Here is a 22,980-nt window from a genome sequence, read left to right on the forward strand (position 1 = left end):
CCTATAGATCTTTTAGAGGGAGAGGGAGGGCCCGCACCAGAGGAGCCTCTCAGCAGCACTCTGCCTCTTCCTCGTCCTCTGGAGGGGTGCAGCAGGGAAAGCAGCCTTAGGCTTCCACCATTTCCCACTCACTCCTCTCCTGTAGGGGGAAGATTACAGCATTTTCTCCGCAAGTGGAAGACTATTACAACGGACACTTGGGTTCTCAGTATTGTGGGAAAAGGCTACGCCCTTCCCTTTCGGGAGTTCCCGCCCCTCATCCCGCCCCGCCCATCTTATTGTTCAGAAGAACACCTCCTGTTGCTAGAACAGGAGGTACAAGTCCTCCTTTCAAAGGGCGCGGTAGAGTTGGTCCCAGAGCAGGAAAGGGGTCGAGGTTGTTACTCAAGGTATTTCCTGATTCCCAAGAAGGATGGTCGGTTGAGACCAATCCTGGACCTGAGGATCTTGAATTGGTTCCTCAAACAGGAAAAGTTCAAGATGCTGACCCTAGCTCAGGTGCTTTGGGCGTTGAACAAGGAAGATTGGATGGTGTCTTTCGACTTGCAGGATGCTTACTTTCATATCCCGATACTCAAGTCACACAGGAAGTATCTCCGGTTTATGGTGGGATCGCAGCACTATCAGTTTGCGGTCCTTCCGTTTGGTCTTACTTCAGCACCTCGAGTCTTCACGAAGGTGATGTCGGTGGTTGCGGCAGAGCTCAGAAGGAAGGGGATAGCAGTATTCCCTTACTTGGACGACTGGTTGATCAAAGCCAAGTCGCCGGAGCTTGTGTCGCATCATCTGCAGTCAACGACTCAGTTGTTGTTCGACCTGGGTTTTTCGGTGAACGAGCCCAAATCTCACCTGGAGCCCTCTCAGCGCCTCCTGTTCATAGGGGCAGTACTGGATACAACATTGAGTCGAGCCTTTCCTCCGCCTCAGCGGATTCAAGATATTCAGGAATTGGTTCCAATGTTTCGAAATGGAGCGGTAGTTCCAGTCCTCAAGGTCCTTCGTCTGCTCGGTCTGTTTGCCTCCTGCATTCTGTTGGTCACGCATGCTCGCTGGCACATGAGGGCTCTTCAGTGGTGCCTCCGTAGGCAGTGGTCTCAACACAAAGGAGATCTAGAAGGTGCTGTCAAGATCTCCAAAGATGCTGCTGTGGACTTGAAGTGGTGGATTGCGAGCAACAATCTTTCACAAGGAAAGCCGTTCGCGCAGTCGCCACCAGTGGCCACGGTCATAACGGATGCTTCCACTCTAGGGTAGGGAGCTCATCTGGGGGATCTGGAGATCAAAGGCCTTTGGTCTCCAGAGGAGCAGATGTTTCATATCAATCTGTTAGAGTTACGGGCTGTACGTCTGGCTCTCAAGGCTTTCCTCCCTTCCCTTCGTGGTCAGTCGGTACAGGTCCTGACGGACAATACCACCACGATGTGGTACATAAACAAACAGGGAGGAGTAGGGTCGTACCTTCTCTGTAGAGAAGCTCTTCGACTATGGTCTTGGGCAAAGGACCATCAGATTTGCTTGGTAGCAAATCATCTGGCCGGGGTCTTGAATGTACGTGCGGACAGTCTCAGTCGCCAATTCTCGGCCGACCACGAGTGGCGTCTCCATCCAGATCAAGTCCGTTTAATCTTCCAGATGTGGGGGTTTCCTCGGATAGATCTGTTTGCCACTCGGGAGAACGCGCATTGTCCGTTATTCTGCAGCCTCCAGTATCCGATGCAGGGAGCGTTAGGGGACGCGTTTCAAATAACCTGGTGCGGCCAGTTGCTTTACGCGTTTCCTCCCATACCCTTGATTCCTCGAGTATTGAGGAAGATTCGCCAAGACCGGGCGCTAGTCATCTTAATAGCTCCAGATTGGCCAAGGAGGGTGTGGTACTCCGACCTTCTCCAACTCTCAATGTGCCCTCCGCTCCGTCTCCCTTTCAGGGCAGACCTCCTCTCGCAGTTGCAGGGGCAGGTTTTACACCCCAACCTCCAGAGTCTGCACCTACATGCCTGGAGATTGAACGGGGCAACCTGAGTTCCTTCTCTCTCCCGCCTGATGTAGTGGATGTTATATTAGCGGCCAGGCGACACTCCACTAAATCTATCTACGCTAATAGGTGGTCTAAATTTGTTGCGTGGTGTGGAGAGAGGCAGATTGATCCCTTACATGCTCATCTATCGGACGTTTTGTCTTTTGCTCTCTCTCTAGCGCAGAAAGGTTGTGCAGTGGCTACCATTAAGGGTTATTTGTCGGCCTTGTCAGCCTTCATTTGTCTTCCAGACCAACCATCGTTATTTAAATCCCCTATTGTTATCAGATTCTTGAAAGGTCTTCTAAATAAATATCCTCCAAAACCATTCGTTATGCCGCAATGGGATTTGTCCTTGGTCCTGACTTTCCTTATGGGGTCCCCTTTTGAGCCTATGCATTCTTGCCCCTTAAGGTATTTGGTTATAAAAACAGTTTTCCTGGTAGCGATAACATCTGCAAGGAGAGTGAGTGAGTTGCAGGCCTTATCGGTAAAGCCCCCTTATACAACTTTTTATGGGGATAAGGTGGTGTTGAGGACCAAGGCTGCTTTCCTCCCGAAGGTTGTTTCACCCTTCCATTTGGCTCAGACAATTACTTTGTCCACGTTCTATCCTCCGCCTCATCCTTCTAAAGAGGAAGAAAGACTGCACCGTCTGGACCCAAAGAGGGCGTTGAGCTTCTTTATTGATAGAACAAAGGATTTCAGGCTGGAGGATCAGCTGTTCATCGGGTACGTGGGCAAGAGGAGAGGAAAGGCAGTCCACAAGAGAACACTCTCCAGGTGGGTGGTTCTTTGCATTAAAATCTGTTACTCTTTGGCAAAGAAGGACCCTCCTGAGGGCATTAGAGCTCATTCCACCAGAGCTAAGTCGGCCACTTCGGCCTTGGCCAGGGGTGTTCCTGTGGTTGACATCTGCAAGGCCGCAACTTGGTCGTCCCTTCACACTTTTGCGAAACATTACTGTTTGGACTCTGAGGTCAGAAGGGACGGCCATTTTGCACGGTCAGTGCTGCAGGATTTCTTGGTTTGACCATTTAGGCACCCGCCACCGGGCGTGGTACTGCTTTGGGACTCTATTCATTAGGTGAGGAATCCACAGGTAGTTGTATCCATCAGAAGAACGAGTTACTTACCTTCGGTAACGACTTTTCTGGTGGATACATTAGCTACCTGTGGATTCCTCACGGTCCCACCCGCCTCCCCGTTGCCTTTCTGGTCTTACCAAGTAATCCTTGAGTGCGCTCCTCTTGGTCTTCAAGGTTGCAATAGACGTTGTATATATGGATACGTGTGTATATTATCTGTATATATATGTATATATCTTTGTGTACATACATGATTTGCATATATTTGTTCGTTATATTAAATTTACAGCTATTCATTGCAATATTGTGTATTTTACAAGGTTATGGGATGTTGCCTTGCTCTTTCATTGCATTGGGTGGTTGTTCTCATGCACGTAAAAAATGTTGGTACTGACGTCGGCACGTCGTCGAGGACCTCTTATTGCCTGTATGACGTCAGACGGCGTCGCGTGGGCTAGAGTGACGTCCTCGTCGACGTGCAGAGACTAGGAAGAAGATTTCCGTTGAATGCTGGCGCCATGGGAGTATTCATTAGGTGAGGAATCCACAGGTAGCTAATGTATCCACCAGAAAAGTCGTTACCGAAGGTAAGTAACTCGTTCATCACTGCCATCGCTTTATAAGATCACCAAAAACAGTGGCAAATAGTCTCTGATTCTTCTACTATTGTCGTCCACTGTTGACTTTACATTCATATGTTACTCAGTAGAACAGTATTCATCAACATTTTTGCTTATTAATCATTAGTTGCATATGCATTTTTATCTTAATGATTTCTAAGAAAACCGATCCTGGTGCTATTTGTTAACGATTAACTAGGATTTAGATTATTATAATCGGGTTTATTTTGGGTTGCTTGCAGGTGCTCCAATTAAATTTCAAAGTGCTTTTAACATAGAATATGATCCATGATCTCACCTCCTGTAATGGCCTGTATTTCAGTGCAGTGTAATTTCTTGTGATATCACAACATCAAAGTTAAAGGTCATGTAGTGTCACTTCTCAGGTACCATTACTGTCAAGTGGCATAATTCCCTGTGATGTCATAGAACGTCAAAAAGCACAGTATGTCACTGGCATTCTGGTGAATTGATGTCCATGGTGTTGGGGCGAAGTGATACAATTTTACAGTCGTAATTAATTCTTTCGTTAATGTAGAGTGATTTTGTGAACCGGTTCTTTTGTAAATGTTTATCCCGTTGTGTGTATCTAAGCACATGAGAAGAGGACAGGGTAGCAAGAACTATTGTAACGGCAGTTTCAAGATACATCATTTTGAATATATGCTGAGTGTATTTTTTTTCACAGGAACTTCTGCTTACTTATGATATGTTGCGCAGTGGCGTACCTTCAGTTTTTTTCAGTTTGATGTCTACTAAAGTTAAAAAGGTTAGTGAAAAACAAACAGTTGAAACGCTCAAGTATTTCAATCTGGGAATGTTAGTAAAGCTAGAATGTGTTAGAACTATTGAACTCTGTGTTTTGCAGAAACCTTGTAAGCAGGATGGGTGCAAAGATGTACAGTACTTTACATTTTTAGGCCACTTGTTTTTCTTTTCAGATTGACTAATTTGTAAATGAGAAGCCATGCTCATGTAAAGACGCTAATGCATCACTCTAATTTAAAATTATTTGTACATTTTAACACCGTGGAAGGGCTATGCGCAAGCTACGGACTGTGTAAATCCAATTACAACACATTTTAATGTGCTTTTTGTTCGCCTTAGGTCGAGTAAGATCCCTCTCCTATACCAGTGCTATATTAGCAATATCGGACCACGAAGCCACTAGATTTAGACATCATTTTGATGATCAAGGGAACAGAAACATTCTTCTGCCAACTTTGAGATAATTTGTTTAACAAATTACATGGCAGAACCCATATGGTACACACTTGGGCAAAGTCAATATCTTTTCTAGGGTCGATCGCAATCGCTCCGTCCCTGGTGTAATCTATCTGTGGGATTTTAACCACGTCCAAGTCAAGCCCATCCGTTTGGTTGGTTTGTCCGCTTGCCTTTTAAATCTCTTGATTTCATTAGTGGAAGGCATGTATACGGCATGCCTCTTTCGTGTTATAGCCCGCCTCGAGCGCACCAGCCAACTACTGAAATCATAGGAGGCTCCATGTTTTCCGTATGGTTTCTGCACTATTTTTCCTCTTTATTTCGTAGGCAGCGTGATCTCGCTGGGCAGAAGTCTAGCGCTTTGCATGACATTGACCCTGTTACATGGATAATTGCACTTTTGCTGGTTACATGGGTAATTGCACTTTTACAGTCACATGGATAATTGCACTTTTGCTGGTACGTTTCACTGCACGCGAACTACTGTTTGCTTTGCACTCATGGTGGCCGTCGACTCGCTTATGTGAAACTGTTTTACTTTTCAGTTTATGTGGCAAGAAAAGTCAGGTTAGGAGTTTACAACGATAATAGCTTTAACTCGAGTAAACGCAAGACTCTTTCGATTGCAAATGCTTGTGAAATAGATTCTGTCCGAGTCCCATTGTTTTATAAGGCCTTAGTCTGCTGAGTAAAAACTAAATAAATGAAGATGTTTACCTTTAGATGAGGATGGTGCCCCTCTGGAAGACACTGTGCTGTACTCAGTTCAGAGGTCCTTTTTCTTGCTGAGGAGGAAGAGGTTTAAACGTTCTTCAGGGAAGCGCGTTATAAACAGAACATGTTTGAGCGTTATTCATACGCAAATGCAATGAACATATCAGAACGAGGACCCAGCACAAAGGGTTGTATGTCACCACCTAAAATACAACGGAGTCCATATACCGCTACATAGAATCTACTACACTGAAATGAGCTTACTCTAGTATTGGAACTTTCATAGATTCACATGCTTGATTCATTCCCCGTCGTCGAGATGGGAGCCCCCGGTATAAATTACACAAGTAGTGTTAAAATATATAAACAGAAAGGCCCTAGGCCTCTTCACTTTAACAGTCTATCAGAGTCATTTTAGGAAAAGGACCAAACTTGAGTATCCACCAATCAGGCGACCACCCTCTAGAATCCTCCTGAGAGAAGCTCAAGCACCTCAGATTTTCTACTGCATGTCTTGCTAGGGAGTCTCCTCAGAGCTCTGCTCTTTCTTCAGACCTTTTCAACATATTTTTCTCTCAGAAAAACTTACCTGACCGGATTGGAAAAACATCTTCATCATGTCTGATAAGGAGAAGAAGGGCTTATTCAAAAATTGCAAAACTTGTGGCAAGAAAAGACTACATTCTGAAGACCCTCACCAGGATTGAATATTCTGCCTCTATCCAGACCACTCAGCCAAGGACTGTAAGGTTTGTCGTACCTTTTCCTCTAAGACTCTTAAGGATAGGGAAGGAAGATTATTGATATGGCTGCAAAAACTGAAATACAGAGAAAATCCAGTTTCTGACTCTGAGAGTGATGACTCTTCAACATCTAAAAAGTCATCAAAGAGGGCGAGATCAGACAAAAGATCTCCCTCCCAACACTCAAGAAAAGCCCACAAAAGACTGCGTCAGGTTCTTACAAGGGCCGCAGCTCATCTTCTTCACCTCAAAAATCTTCCAGGAAAGGAGAGAGAGGTCATGCCATTAGTTCAGAGAGGCATAAAAAATCCTCCTCTTTCCCTCCATCTGTGCCTTTCAAGAGACCATCCTATGCTTCTACAAAAAAGGCACCGTTGGCGACAGATTCATCGTCGACGAGACCGTCGGTGAGTTTTTTTTCCGACGCCAACGACAACTTCTACATTTCCACCGTCGACGGCAGCTCCGATGGCGACGTCGACTACGAGTACCCCACCGTCGACGAGAACAGCATCGACGACGTCATCGTCGACGAATGTCTACACCTCATCATCGTCGACGGCGCTTATGACTGTAGGAGGCTGGACTGGCTTGTAGTGAGTACCAAGGGGTACTTGCACCTTGCACCAGGCCCAGTTATCCCTTATTAGTGTATAGGGTGTCTAGCAGCATAGGCTGATAGATAATGGTAGCTTAGCAGAGCAGCTTAGGCTGAACTAGGAGACGAGTGAAGCTCCTACAGTACCACCTAGTGTCATATACACAATATCATAAGAAAACACAATACACAGTTAAACTAAAAATACAGGTACTTTATTTTTATGACAATATGCCAAAGTATCTCAGAGTGTACCCTCAGTGAGAGGATAGGAAATATACACAAGTTATATGTACACAATACCAAATATATGCAGTATAGTCTTAGAAAACAGTGCAAACAATGTATAGTTACAATAGGATGCAATGGGGACACATAGGGATAGGGGCAACACAAACCATATACTCCAAAAGTGGAATGCGAACCACGAATGGACCCCAAACCTATGTGACCTTGTAGAGGGTCGCTGGGACTATTAGAAAATAGTGAGGGTTAGAAAAATAGCCCACCCCAAGACCCTGAAAAGTGAGTGCAAAGTGCACTGAAGTTCCCCAAAAGACAAAGAAGTCGTGATAGAGGAATAATGCAGGAAAGACACAAACCAACAATGCAACACCAGTGGATTTCCAATCTGGGGTACCTGTGGAACAAGGGGACCAAGTCCAAAAGTCACAAGCAAGTCGGAGATGGGCAGATGCCCAGGAAATGCCAGCTGTGGGTGCAAAGAAGCTTCTACTGGACAGAAGAAGCTGAGGTTTCTGCAGGAACAAAAAGGGCTAGAGACTTCCCCTTTGGTGGACGGATCCCTCTCGCCGTGGAGAGTTGTGCAGAAGTGTTTTCCCGCCGAAAGAATGGCAACAAGCCTTGCTAGCTGCAAATAGTGCGGTTAGCATTTTTGGAGGCTGCTGTGGCCCAGGAGGGACCAGGATGTCGCAAATTGCGTCAGGAGAGAGAGGGGACGCAAGACAAGGAGCCCTCTCAGCAGCAGGTAGCACCCGGAGAAGTGCCAGAAACAGGCACTACAAGGATGCGTGAAACAGTGCTCACCCGAAGTTACACAAAGGAGTCCCACGTCGCCGGAGACCAACTTAGAAAGTCGTGCAATGCAGGTTAGAGTACCGTGGACCCAGGCTTGGCTGTGCACAAAGGATTTCCACCGGAAGTGCACAGGGGCCGGAGTAGCTGCAAAAGTCGCAATTACCAACAATGCAGTCTGGCGTGGGAAGGCAAGGACTTACCTCCACCAAACTTGGACTGAAGAGTCACTGGACTGTGGGAGTCACTTGGACAGAGTTGCTAGATTCAAGGGACCTCGCTCGTTGTGCTGAGAGGAGACCCAAGGGACCGGTAATGCAGCTTTTTGGTGCCTGCGGTTGCAGGGGGAAGATTCCGTCGACCCACTGGAGATTTCTTCGGAGCTTCTAGTGCAGAGAGGAGGCAGACTACCCCCACAGCATGCACCACCAGGAAAACAGTCGAGAAGGCGGCAGGATCAGCGTTACAGAGTTGCAGTAGTCGTCTTTGCTACTATGTTGCAGTTTTGCAGGCTTCCAGCGCGGTCAGCAGTCGATTCCTTGGCAGAAGGTGAAGAGAGAGATGCAGAGGAACTCTGATGAGCTCTTGCATTCGTTATCTAAAGTTTCCCCAGAGACAGAGACCCTAAATAGCCAGAAAAGAGGGTTTGGCTACCTAGGAGAGAGGATAGGCTACTAACACCTGAAGGAGCCTATCAGAAGGAGTCTCTGACGTCACCTGGTGGCACTGGCCACTCAGAGCAGTCCAGTGTGCCAGCAGCACCTCTGTTTCCAAGATGGCAGAGGTCTGGAGCACACTGGAGGAGCTCTGGACACCTCCCAGGGGAGGTACAGGTCAGGGGAGTGGTCACTCCCCTTTCCTTTGTCCAGTTTCGCGCCAGAGCAGGGCTAAGGGGTCCCCTGAACCGGTGTAGACTGGCTTATGCAGAATTGGGCACATCTGTGCCCATGAAAGCATTTCCAGAGGCTGGGGGAGGCTACTCCTCCCCTGCCTTCACACCATTTTCCAAAGGGAGAGGGTGTAACACCCTCTCTCAGAGGAAGTCCTTTGTTCTGCCATCCTGGGCCAAGCCTGGCTTGACCCCAGGGGGGCAGAAACCTGTCTGAGGGGTTGGCAGCAGCTGCAGTGAAACCCCAGGAAAGGCAGTTTGGCAGTACCAGGGTCTGTGCTACAGACCACTGGGATCATGGGATTGTGCCAACTATGCCAGGATGGCATAGAGGGGGCAATTCCATGATCATAGACATGTTACATGGCTATATTCGGAGTTACCATTGTGAAGCTACATATAGGTAGTGACCTATATGTAGTGCACGCGTGTAATGGTGTCCCCGCACTCACAAAGTCCGGGGAATTGGCCCTGAACAATGTGGGGGCACCTTGGCTAGTGCCAGGGTGCCCTCACACTAAGTAACTTTGCACCTAACCTTTACCAGGTAAAGGTTAGACATATAGGTGACTTATAAGATACTTAAGTGCAGTGTAAAATGGCTGTGAAATAACATGGACGTTATTTCACACAGGCTGCAGTGGCAGGCCTGTGTAAGAATTGTCAGAGCTCCCTATGGGTGGCAAAAGAAATGCTGCAGCCCATAGGGATCTCATGGAACCCCAATACCCTGGGTACCTCAGTACCATATACTAGGGAATTATAAGGGTGTTCCAGTAAGCCAATGTAAATTGGTAAAATTGGTCACTAGCCTGTTAGTGACAATTTGGAAATAAATGAGAGAGCATAACCACTGAGGTTCTGGTTAGCAGAGCCTCAGTGAGACAGTTAGGCACCACACAGGGAACACATACATATAGGCCACAAACCTATGAGCACTGGGGTCCTGACTAGCAGGGTCCCAGTGACACATAACAAACATACTGAAAACATAGGGTTTTCACTATGAACACTGGGCCCTGGCTAGCAGGATCCCAGTGAGACAGCGAAAACATCCTGACATACACTCACAAACAGGCCAAAAGTGGGGGTAACAAGGCTAGAAAGAGGCTACTTTCTCACACAACCCCCCCCCCAAACGAAGGACAATAAGGCTAACCTTGGCCAGTTGAGACTTTATTGTCTAAGTGGTGATAAGTAGAGAGTAGCTCTGCAATAGACTGGTTACTCCCTTTATCATCCACTATATGGTTACTTCCCTGTGGGGATGTAAACCACCCTGTTTGAAGTTTTTTAGTTAAGCAACAATGTGAAGATGTATTTTCAGAGTTTCTATCAGTAAGTTTTAGTTTAGAGCAGTGGGAATTGTCCACTGAACCTATTTGTAGTGATGGGAATGCCAGACAGGGGTGCTGTCTCAGAAAAGCCATGGCTGGGCAAAAACTTTGTCCATAGGGCTGGAAGAGAGAACAGGGATGCTGTTTCTCTTGAGTTGGAGCAGGGCAGGGATGCTGTCCTATGAGCTCCACACTAGGGCAGGGATGCTGTCCTAAGTGTTGTGAGGCAGTGCAGGGTTTCTGCACTAAAGTTTCTCTGGGAGGGTTGGAGGGATGCTCCATGTTAACTAAAATGGTGCTCTTTTTGTCACCAATGTTAGTTATCCCACAGAGAGGTACTTCTACCTCAGGGAGTCCAGCTTTGCCAGCTGATGATTCCCTTGGAACAGGTGCCACCCCAGGAGAGGTTTCTCCCACCACAGGAATGGTATCCTGAATGGCAGGGTGGTTAGGGGATACTTTGATACCCTTTTTACCTGTTGATGGAGAGGGATCCTGATTTTTCAGGCCTTCTCTCCTTTGCTTTTTCATTTCAGTAGAAATGAGAGGGAACAATTCCTCTGGGATGCCCAGCATGGCTGCATGGGCATAAAACTCTACATCAGCCCAACCTGAGGCCTCTAGGTCATTACCTAAGAGACAGTCTACAGGTAAGCTAGGTGATACTACCACCTGCTTAGGGCCGGTAACTCCACCCCAACTAAACTGAATTATAGCTAAGGGAAGAAACTTAGTGGAGTTATGGACATCAATAATTTTATACTGTTGTCCAATGATGTGTTGTTCAGGAGCCACTAGGTTTTCAGTCACCAAAGTGATACTGGCACCTGTGTCCCTGTAGGCCAAGGCCTCAACACCATTTATTGAAACTGTCTGCCTGTACTTATCCATTGTAAGGGGACAAGCAGCCAGTGTGGCAAGGCCAATGCCACTAGGTGTGACAGAAACTGTCTTGGGACTGACTACCCCAGTTTCTATTATGGACCCATAAGTGAACCCAACTACACCCTTAACTTGACTGTTGCCAGCAGTCCCACCACTAGTACCACTACTGCTAGGGGCACTAGAGCTTGATGTATTAGTGGTGGTAGGCTCAGGGGGTTTACCTGGACAGGACTTATCCCCTGGCCTATGGCCTCTATTTTTACACACAAAGCACCAAGGCTTTTTAAATTGTGTAGGTTGAGAAGAAGAGGAATAATTTGTTTTATCCCCACCCCCTGAAGAGTGTTTAAGATTTGAAGTGGGATCTTTGGTTTTACCCTGATCCCCATGCTTATCTTGAGATTTTTCACCATCTTTCTTCTTATTGTTCTCTTTGTCACCCCCTGTATGAACTTTTCTGTTCACCCTTGTTCTGACCCATTTGTCTGCCTTCTTTCCCAATTCTTGGGGAGAGGTCAGATCAGAGTCCACCAAGTACCGGTGCAACAAATCAGACACACAATTATTAAGAATATGCTCTCTCAGGATCAAGTTATACAGGCTGTCATAATCAGTAACTTTACTGCCATGTAACCACCCCTCCAAGGCCTTCACTGAATGGTCAATGAAATCAACCCAGTCTTGTGAAGACTCCTTTTTGGTCTCTCTGAACTTTATCCTGTATTGCTCAGTGGTTAAGCCATAACCATCCAGGAGTGCATTCTTAAGAAGTGTAAAATTATTGGCATCACTTTCTTTCACAGTAAGGAGCCTATCCCTACCTTTTCCACTAAATGATAGCCATAGGATAGCAGCCCACTGCCTTTGAGGGACATCCTGTACAACACAGGCCCTCTCAAGTGCAGCAAACCACTTGTTAATGTCATCCCCCTCCTTATAAGGGGGAACTATCTTATGCAGATTCCTGGAATCATGCTCTTTTGCAGGATGACTATGGGGAATACTGCTGCTGCCACCATGGGTTTCTAAACCCAACTTCTGTCTTTCCTTCTCTAGTTCTAAAGACTGTCTCTCCAAATCCAGCTGTTGCTTTTTAAGCTTCAGTCTGGTTTGTTCCACCCTCAACTTATTGAGTTCCCTTTCTAACAATCTGTCATCAGGGTTGGTGGGAGGGACATTCCTAGATACAGAGGTATGATGGGAATGAACAGAAGGAGACCTGTCCCTTACAGAGGGCATCCTAACAGCTTGGCTGACAGTGTAATGTGAGAGCACATCATCTGTATGATGTGACTCCACCTCAGTACCAACTATGCTAGACTGTCTAGTAATGGGCAGGCTAAGAAGTTTCTTTCCTGAACCTTTTCCTGGGGGAGTCCCTGGATCTGATTGGGAACCATTTGCTACTTTTTTAACAGATGTGGCCCCTTTGGCCTTATCTTGTTCTCTAAGCATATTAAGCAACTGTAGGAAAGTACCATCTTGCCTGGCATGTTACCCCCATTTTTCACTGTATATATGTTGTTTTAGTTGTATGTGTCACTGGGACCCTGGTAACCCAGGGCCCCAGTGCTCATAAGTGTGCCTGAATGTGTTACCTGTGTAGTGACTAACTGTCTCACTGAGGCTCTGCTAATCAGAACCTCAGTGGTTATGCTCTCTCATTTCTTTCCAAATTGTCACTAACAGGCTAGTGACCATTTTACCAATTTACATTGGCTTACTGGAACACCCTTACAATTCGCTAGTATATGGTACTGAGGTACCCAGGGTATTGGGGTTTCAGGAGATCCCTATGGGCTGCAGCATTTCTTTTGCCACCCATAGGGAGCTCTGACAATTCTTACACAGGCCTGCCACTGCAGCCTGAGTGAAATAACGTCCACGTTATTTCACAGCCATTTTACACTGCACTTAAGTAACTTATAAGTCACCTATATGTCTAACCTTTACCTGGTAAAGGTTAGGTGCAAAGTTACTTAGTGTGAGGGCACCCTGGCACTAGCCAAGGTGCCCCCACATTGTTCAGGGCCAATTCCCCGGACTTTGTGAGTGCGGGGACATCATTACACGCATGCACTACATATAGGTCACTACCTATATGTAGCTTCACAATGGTAACTCCGAATATGGCCATGTAACATGTCTATGATCATGGAATTGCCCCCTCTATGCCATCCTGGCATAGTTGGCACAATCCCATGATCCCAGTGGTCTGTAGCACAGACCCTGGTACTGCCAAACTGCCCTTCCTGGGGTTTCCCTCCAGCTGCTGCTGCTGCTGCTGCCAACCCCTCAGACAGGCATCTGCCCTCCTGGGGTCCAGCCAGGCCTGGCCCAGGATGGCAGAACAAAGAACTTCCTCTGAGAGAGGGTGTTACACCCTCTCCCTTTGGAAAAGGGTGTGAAGGCTGTGGAGGAGTAGCCTCCCCCAGCCTCTGGAAATGCTTTCTTGGGCACAGATGTGCCCAATTCTGCATAAGCCAGTCTACACCGGTTCAGGGGACCCCTTAGCCCTGCTCTGGCGCGAAACTGGACAAAGGAAAGGGGAGTGACCACTCCCCTGACCTGCACCTCCCCTGGGAGGTGTCCAGAGCTCCTCCAGTGTGCTCCAGACCTCTGCCATCTTGGAAACAGAGGTGCTGCTGGCACACTGGACTGCTCTGAGTGGCCAGTGCCACCAGGTGACGTCAGAGACTCCTTGTGATAGGCTCCTTCAGGTGTTGCTAGCCTATCCTCTCTCCTAAGTAGCCAAACCCTCTTTTCTGGCTATTTAGGGTCTCTGTCTCTGGGGAAACTTTAGATAACGAATGCAAGAGCTCAGCCGAGTTCCTCTGCATCTCTCTCTTCACCTTCTGCCAAGGAATCGACTGCTGACCGCGCTGGAAGCCTGCAAAACTGCAACATAGTAGCAAAGACGACTACTGCAACTCTGTAACGCTGATGCTGCCGCCTTCTCGACTGTTTTCCTGGTGGTGCATGCTGTGGGGATAGTCTGCCTCCTCTCTGCACTAGAAGCTCCGAAGAAATCTCCCGTGGGTCGACGGAATCTTCCCCCTGCAACCGCAGGCACCAAAAAGCTGCATTACCGGTCCCTTGGGTATCCTCTGAGCACGATGAGCGAGGTCCCTCGAATCCAGCAACTCTGTCCAAGTGGCCCGCACAGTCCAGTGACTCTTCAGTCCAAGTTTGGTGGAGGTAAGTCCTTGCCTCACCGCGCTAGACTGCATTGCTGGGAACCGCGACTTTTGCAGCTACTCCGGCCTCCGTGCACTTCCGGCGGAAATCCTTTGTGCACAGTCCAGCCTGTGTCCACGGCACTCTAACCTGCATTGCACGACCTCCTAAGTTGTTCTCCGGCAACGTGGGACTTCTTTGTGCGACTTCGGGTGAGCACCGTTTCACGCATCCTCGTAGTGCCTGTTTCTGGCACTTTTCCGGGTGCTACCTGCTGCTGAGAGGGCTCCTTGTCTTGATCGACGTACCCTCTCTCTCCTGGTCCAATTTGCGACCTCCTGGTCCCTCCAGGGCCACAGCAGCGTCCAAAAACGCTAACCGCACGAGTTGCAGCTAGCAAGGCTTGTTGGCGTTCTTTCGGCGGGAAAATACTTCTGCACGACTCTCCACGGCGAGTGGGATTCGTCCACCAAAGGGGAAGTCTCTAGCCCTTTTCGTTCCAGCAGAAACTGCAGCTTCTTCTGTCCAGTAGAAGCTTCTTTGCACCCGCAGCTGGCATTTCCTGGGCATCTGCCCATCTCCGACTTGCTTGTGACTTTTGGACTTGGTCCCCTTGTTCCACAGGTACCCTAGATTGGAAATCCACCGTTGTTGCATTGTTGGTTTGTGTCTTTCCTGCATTATTCCTCTAACACGACTTCTTTGTCCTTAGGGGAACTGTAGTGCACTTTGCACTCACTTTTCAGGGTCTTGGGGAGGGTTACTTTTCTAACTCTCACTATTTTCTAATAGTCCCAGCGACCCTCTACAAGGTCACATAGGTTTGGGGTCCATTCGTGGTTCGCATTCCACTTTTGGAGTATATGGTTTGTGTTGCCCCTATCCCTATGTTTCCCCATTGCATCCTATTGTAACTATACATTGTTTGATCTGTTTTCTAAGACTATACTGCATATTTTTGCTATTGTGTATATATATCTTGTGTATATTTCCTATCCTCTCACTGAGGGTACACTCTAAGATACTTTGGCATATTGTCATAAAAATAAAGTACCTTTATTTTTAGTATAACTGTGTATTGTGTTTTCTTATGATATTGTGCATATGACACTAAGTGGTACTGTAGTAGCTTCACACGTCTCCTAGTTCAGCCTAAGCTGCTCTGCTAAGCTACCATTATCTATCAGCCTAAGCTGCTAGACACCCTATACACTAATAAGGGATAACTGGGCCTGGTGCAAGGTGCAAGTACCCCTTGGTACTCACTACAAGCCAGTCCAGCCTCCTACATTGGTTGTGCAGCGGTGGGATAAGTGCTTTGAGACTACTTACCACTCTTGTCATTGTACTTTTCATAAGAGAAAAATATACAAAACAAGGTCAGTGTGTATACACATAGCCAAAAAGTTTTACATTTCCTCTTTTCACTCTTTTCTAAGTGCTGAAAAGTACTTCTAACTTTCTAAAAAGTTCTAAAAAGTTTTAAAAGTTTTTTTTCTCTGTCTTTCTAAAAGCTCTGACAAACTTTTTTATCTTTTTCTATCACTTTAACTCTCTCTAAAAATGTCTGGCACAGGCCAAAATGTTGATCTGTCCAAACTTGCATATGATCACCTTAGCTGGAAAGGAGCAAGGAGTCTCTACATAGAGAGAGGTTTGAGTGTAGGGAAGAATCCTTCCTTGGAATTGTTACTTAACATGCTTAGAGAACAAGATAAGGCAAGAAGTGCCCCATCTGTTGAAAAAGTAGCTAATGGTTCCCAATCTGATCCTGGGACTCCCCCAGGAAAAGATTCAGGAAAGAAACTTCCTAGCCTGCCCATTACTAGACAGTCTAGCATAGTTGGTAATGATGTGGAGTCACACCATACAAATAGTGTTGTCTCACATCATAGCAAAAGCATTTATTCTCACCACAGTGGTACTGATGTTTCTGTTAGCCAAGCTGTTAGGGTGCCCTCTGTAAGGGACAGGTCTCCTTCTGTCCATTCTCACCATACTTCTGTTTCAAGGCGTGTCCCTCCCACCCACCCTGATGACAGATTGTTAGAAAGGGAGCTCAATAGATTGAGAGTGGAACAAACCAGACTGAAGCTCAAGAAGCAACAGCTGGATTTGGATAGACAGACTTTAGAAGTAGAGAAGGAGAGACAGAAACTGGGTTTAGAAACCCATGGTGGCAGCAGCAGTATTCCCCATAGTCATCCTGCAAAAGAGCATGATTCCAGGAATCTGCACAAGATAGTTCCCCCTTATAAGGTGGGGGATGACATTAACAAGTGGTTTGCTGCACTTGAGAGGGCCTGTGCTGTACAGGATGTCCCTCAAAGGCAGTGGGCTGCTATCCTATGGCTATCATTTAGTGGAAAAGGTAGGGATAGGCTCCTTACTGTAAAAGAAAATGAAGCTAATGATTACAAAGTTCTTAAGAATGCACTCCTGGTTGGTTATGGCTTAACCACTGAACAATACAGGATAAAGTTCAGAGAGACCAAAAAGGAGTCTTCACAAGACTGGGTTGATTTCATTGACCATTCAGTGAAGGCCTTGGACGGGTGGTTACATGGCAGTAAAGTTACTGATTATGACAGCCTGTATAACTTAATCCTGAGAGAGCATATTCTTAATAATTGTGTGTCTGGTTTGTTGCACCAGTACTTGGTGGACTCTGATCTGACCTCTCCCCAAGAATTGGGAAAGAAGGCAGACAAATGGGTCAGAACAAGGGTGAACAGAAAAGTTCATACAGGGGGTGACAAAGATGGCAACAAGAAGAAGGATGGTAAGACTTCTGACAAGGATGGGGACAAATCTAAAAATGAGTCTTCATCAGGCCCACAAAAACACTCTGGTGGGGGTGGTGGGCCCAAATCCTCTTTAAATCAGAACAAGGAAAAGAAACCATGGTGCTATTTATGTAAAATAAAAGGCCATTGGACAACAGATCCCAGTTGTCCAAAGAAAAGCACCAATGCTCCTACCACTACAACCCCTACTGCTACCCCTAGTGTCCCTACTAATAGCAGTGGTGGTGGGAGCAAACCTACTAATAGCCAATCCAAGGGAGTAGCTGGGCTCACTATTGGTAACTTAGTTGGGGTTGGCCTTGTTAGGGAGGCCACAGAGGCTGTGTTAGTCTCTGAGGGGGCTATTGATTTAGCCACCTTAGTTGCTTGTCCCCTTAATATGGATAAGTACAAGCAGCTACCCCTAATAAATGGTGTTGAGGTTCAGGCCTACAGGGACACTGGAGCCAGTGTGACTATGGTCATAGAGAAACTGGTCCACCCTGAACAACACCTACTTGGTCACCAGTACCAAGTAACCGATGCTCACAACAACACACTTAGCCACCCCATGGCTGTTGTTAATCTCAACTGGGGGGGGGTTACTGGTCCAAAGAAAGTTGTGGTAGCCACAGATTTACCTGTAGACTGTCTACTAGGAAATGATTTGGAGACATCAGCTTGGTCAGATGTGGAGTTGGAGGCCCATGCAGCAATGCTGGGCATCCCAGGGCATATTTTTGCTTTGACAAGGGCTCAGGCCAAAAAGCAAAAAGGACAGGGAAGCTTGGATCCTGGAACAATGGACCAAGTGCTCCCTAAAGCTAGGGCTAGTAGAAGCAAACCACTTCCTACTATCCCTCCCTCTACAGTGGATTCAACTTCTGAGGAAGAAGAATTCCCTCCCTGTGCAGAACCTACACCAGAGGAGCTGGAAGCAGACACTGCTGAGCTTTTGGTTGAAGGGGGGCCTGCCAGAGAGGAGCTGAGTGTGGCACAGCAAACCTGTCCCACATTAGAGGGTCTCAGACAGCAAGCTGTCAAACAGGCTAATGGGGATGTCAGTGACTCTCACAGAGTTTACTGGGAGGACAACCTCTTGTACACTGAGCATAGGGATCCTAAACCTGGAGCTGCCAGGAGATTAGTGATTCCTCAGGAGTACAGAAAGTTCCTCCTAACCCTGGCACATGACATTCCCCTAGCTGGGCATCTAGGACAAATGAAAACTTGGGACAGGCTTGTTCCCCTGTTTCATTGGCCTAGAATGTCTGAGGACACAAAGGAATTTTGTAAGTCCTGTGAAACCTGTCAAGCCAGTGGCAAGACAGGTGGCACCCCAAAGGCACCCCTTATCCCACTGCCTGTGGTTCCCTTTGAAAGGGTAGGGGTTGACATAGTTGGCCCCCTTGACCCTCCTACTGCTTCAGGCAATAGGTTTATCTTGGTGGTAGTGGACCATGCCACAAGATATCCTGAAGCTATTCCTTTAAGGACCACTACAGCACCTGCAGGGGCAAAGGCCCTCCTGGGAATATTTTCCAGGGTGGGCTTCCCAAAGGAAGTGGTATCAGACAGGGAAAGCAATTTCATGTCTGCATACTTAAAGGCCATGTGGAAGGAGTGTGGTGTAACGTACAAGTTCACAACACCCTATCATCCACAAACAAATGGACTGGTGGAGAGATTTAATAAAACTCTCAAAGGCATGATTATGGGTCTCCCTGAAAAACTCGGCAGGAGATGGGATATCCTTCTACCATGCCTCCTTTTTGCCTACAGGGAGGTACCCCAGAAAGGAGTGGGCTTCAGCTCCTTTGAACTTCTTTTTGGACACCCTGTTACGGGTCCACTCACACTTGTAAAGGAGGGTTGGGAACAACCTTTAAAAGCTCCTAAGCAGGATATTGTGGATTATGTACTTGGCCTCAGATCAAGAATGGCTGAGTACATGAAAAAGGCCAGTAAAAACCTTCAGGCCAGCCAAGAGCTCCAGAAGCAATGGCATGATCAGAAGGCTGTTTTGGTTCAGTACCAACCAGGGCAGAAAGTGTGGGTCTTGGAGCCTGTGGCCCCAAGAGCACTCCAAGATAAATGGAGTGGACCCCACACAATTGTTGAGAAAAAGGGAGAAGTCACCTATTTAGTTGACTTAGGCACTGCAAGGAGTCCCCTTAGGGTGCTCCATGTCAACCGCCTGAAACCCTACTATGACAGGGCTGATCTCACCCTGCTCATGGCAACAGATGAGGGACAGGAAGAAGACAGTGATCCTCTACCTGATCTCTTCTCTTCCACAGAACAAGATGCTCTGGTGGAAGGTGTAGTTTTGGCTGATTGTCTTACTGCTGAGCAGAAAGACAATTGCATAAACCTCCTAGATCAATTCTCTGAACTCTTCTCTACTGTGCCAGGTACCACTTCTTGGTGTGAGCACACTATAGATACTGGAGACAGCTTGCCTGTCAAAAGTAAGATCTATAGGCAGCCTGACCATGTCAGGGACTGCATAAAGCAAGAGGTCCAGAAAATGTTAGAACTAGGAGTGGTTGAGCACTCTGACAGTCCATGGGCTTCTCCTGTGGTACTTATACCAAAACCCCATTCCAAAGATGGAAAGAAGGAAATGCGGTTTTGTGTAGACTATAGAGGTCTCAACTTGGTAACCAAAACTGATGCTCACCCTATACCCAGGGCAGATGAGCTCATAGATACACTGGCATCTGCCAAGTATCTAAGCACTTTTTGATTTGACTGCAGGGTATTGGCAGATCAAATTGTCAGAAGATGCTAAACCTAAGACTGCATTTTCAACCATTGGAGGACATTACCAGTTTACTGTAATGCCTTTTGGTTTGAAAAATGCACCTGCCACTTTTCAGAGGTTGGTGAACACAGTCCTGCAAGGGCTGGAAGCTTTCAGTGCAGCATATTTGGACGATATAGCTGTCTTTAGCTCCAGCTGGGATGATCACCTGGTCCACCTATGGAAAGTTTTGGAGGCCCTGCAAAAGGCAGGCCTCACTATCAAGGCTTCAAAGTGCCAGATAGGGCAGGGTAAGGTGGTTTATCTGGGACACCTTGTTGGTGGGGAACAGATTGCACCACTACAGGGGAAAATCCAAACAATTATTGATTGGGTTCCCCCTACTACACAGACTCAGGTGAGAGCCTTCCTAGGCCTCACTGGGTATTACAGGAGGTTCACTAAGAACTATGGCTCCATTGCAGCCCCTCTTAATGACCTCACTTTCAAAAAGATGCCTAAAAAGGTATTATGGACAGCAAACTGTCAGAAAGCTTTTGAGGAGCTGAAGCAGGCCATGTGCTCTGCACCTGTCCTGAAAAGCCCTTGTTACTCTAAAAAATTCTATGTCCAAACTGATGCATCTGAATTAGGAGTAGGGGCAGTCCTATCACAACTAAATTCTGAGGGCCAGGATCAACCTGTTGCTTTTATTAGTAGGAGGTTGACCCCTAGAGAAAAGCGTTGGTCTGCCATTGAGAGGGAGGCCTTTGCTGTGGTCTGGGCACTGAAGAAGTTGAGGCCATACCTGTTTGGCACTCACTTCATTGTTCAGACAGACCACAAACCTCTACTTTGGCTAAAACAAATGAAAGGTGAAAATCCTAAATTGTTGAGGTGGTCCATATCCCTACAGGGAATGGACTATGCAGTGGAACATAGACCTGGGAGTAGCCACTCCAATGCAGATGGACTCTACAGATATTTCCACTTAGACAATGAAGACTCATCAGGTCATGGCTAGTCTTATTGTCCTTCGTTTGGGGGGGGGTTGTGTAGGAAAGTACCATCTTGCCTGGCATGTTACCCCCATTTTTCACTGTATATATGTTGTTTTAGTTGTATGTGTCACTGGGACCCTGGTAACCCAGGGCCCCAGTGCTCATAAGTGTGCCTGAATGTGTTACCTGTGTAGTGACTAACTGTCTCACTGAGGCTCTGCTAATCAGAACCTCAGTGGTTATGCTCTCTCATTTCTTTCCAAATTGTCACTAACAGGCTAGTGACCAATTTTACCAATTTACATTGGCTTACTGGAACACCCTTATTATTCCCTAGTATATGGTACTGAGGTACCCAGGGTATTGGGGTTCCAGGAGATCCCTATGGGCTGCAGCATTTCTTTTGCCACCCATAGGGAGCTCTGACAATTCTTACACAGGCCTGCCACTGCAGCCTGAGTGAAATAACGTCCACGTTATTTCACAGCCATTTTACACTGCACTTAAGTAACTTATAAGTCACCTATATGTCTAACCTTTACCTGGTAAAGGTTAGGTGCAAAGTTATTTAGTGTGAGGGCACCCTGGCACTAGCCAAGGTGCCCCCACATTGTTCAGGGCCAATTCCCCGGACTTTGTGAGTGCGGGGACACCATTACACGCGTGCACTACATATAGGTCACTACCTATATGTAGCTTCACAATGGTAACTCCGAATATGGCCATGTAACATGTCTATGATCATGGAATTGCCCCCTCTATGCCATCCTGGCATAGTTGGCACAATCCCATGATCCCAGTGGTCTGTAGCACAGACCCTGGTACTGCCAAACTGCCCTTCCTGGGGTTTCACTGCAGCTGCTGCTGCTGCCAACCCCTCAGACAGGCATCTGCCCTCCTGGGGTCCAGCCAGGCCTGGCCCAGGATGGCAGAACAAAGAACTTCCTCTGAGAGAGGGTGTTACACCCTCTCCCTTTGGAAAATGGTGTGAAGGCAGGGGAGGAGTAGCCTCCCCCAGGCTCTGGAAATGCTTTCTTGGGCACAGATGTGCCCAATTCTGCATAAGCCAGTCTACACCGGTTCAGGGGACCCCTTAGCCCTGCTCTGGCGTGAAACTGGACAAAGGAAAGGGGAGTGACCACTCCCCTGACCTGCACCTCCCCTGGGAGGTGTCCAGAGCTCCTCCAGTGTGCTCCAGACCTCTGCCATCTTGGAAACAGAGGTGCTGCTGGCACAGTGGACTGCTCTGAGTGGCCAGTGCCACCAGGTGACGTCAGAGACTCCTTGTGATATGCTCCTTCAGGTGTTGCTAGCCTATCCTCTCTCCTAAGTAGCCAAACCCTCCTTTCTGGCTATTTAGGGTCTCTGTCTCTGGGGAAACTTTAGATAACGAATGCAAGAGCTCAGCCGAGTTCCTCTGCATCTCTCTCTTCACCTTCTGCCAAGGAATCGACGGCTGACCGCGCTGGAAGCCTGCAAAACTGCAACATAGTAGCAAAGACGACTACTGCAACTCTGTAACGCTGATCCTGCCGCCTTCTCGACTGTTTTCCTGGTGGTGCATGCTGTGGGGGTAGTCTGCCTCCTCTCTGCACTAGAAGCTCCGAAGAAATCTCCCGTGGGTCGACGGAATCTTCCCCGTGCAACCGCAGGCACCAAAAAGCTGCATTACCGGTCCCTTGGGTCTCCTCTCAGCACGACGAGCGAGGTCCCTCGAAACCAGCAACTCTGTCCAAGTGGCCCCCACAGTCCAGTGACTCTTCAGTCCAAGTTTGGTGGAGGTAAGTCCTTGCCTCACCTCGCTAGACTGCATTGCTGGGAACCGCGACTTTTGCAGCTACTCCGGCCTCCGTGCACTTCCGGCGGAAATCCTTTGTGCACAGTCCAGCCTGGGTCCACGGCACTCTAACCTGCATTGCACGACCTCCTAAGTTGTTCTCCGGCGACGTGGGACTTCTTTGTGCGACTTCTGGCACTTCTCCGGGTGCTACCTGCTGCTGAGAGGACTCCTTGTCTTGCTCGACGTCCCCTCTCTCTCCTGACGCAATTTGCGACATCCTGGTCCCTCCTGGGCCATAGCAGCATCCAAAAACGCTAACTGCACAACTTGCAGCTAGCAA

The 22,980-nt window shown here is 47.5% G+C and overlaps 1 protein-coding gene across 1 annotated transcript in view; it reads left to right on the plus strand.

Annotated features, from left to right (window-relative positions):
* DNAH8 (dynein axonemal heavy chain 8) overlaps positions 1-22,980 on the plus strand; it is a 9,979,189-nt gene that overhangs the window by 2,509,391 nt on the left and 7,446,818 nt on the right. The window contains exon 16 of the mRNA XM_069236651.1: positions 4,411-4,491. Coding sequence (XP_069092752.1) covers positions 4,411-4,491 — 81 coding nt within the window. The remainder of the gene's footprint in view (positions 1-4,410; positions 4,492-22,980) is intronic.

The sequence above is a fragment of the Pleurodeles waltl genome, chromosome 5 (genome assembly GCF_031143425.1).
Source record: "Pleurodeles waltl isolate 20211129_DDA chromosome 5, aPleWal1.hap1.20221129, whole genome shotgun sequence".
Lineage (NCBI taxonomy): Eukaryota > Metazoa > Chordata > Amphibia > Caudata > Salamandridae > Pleurodeles > Pleurodeles waltl.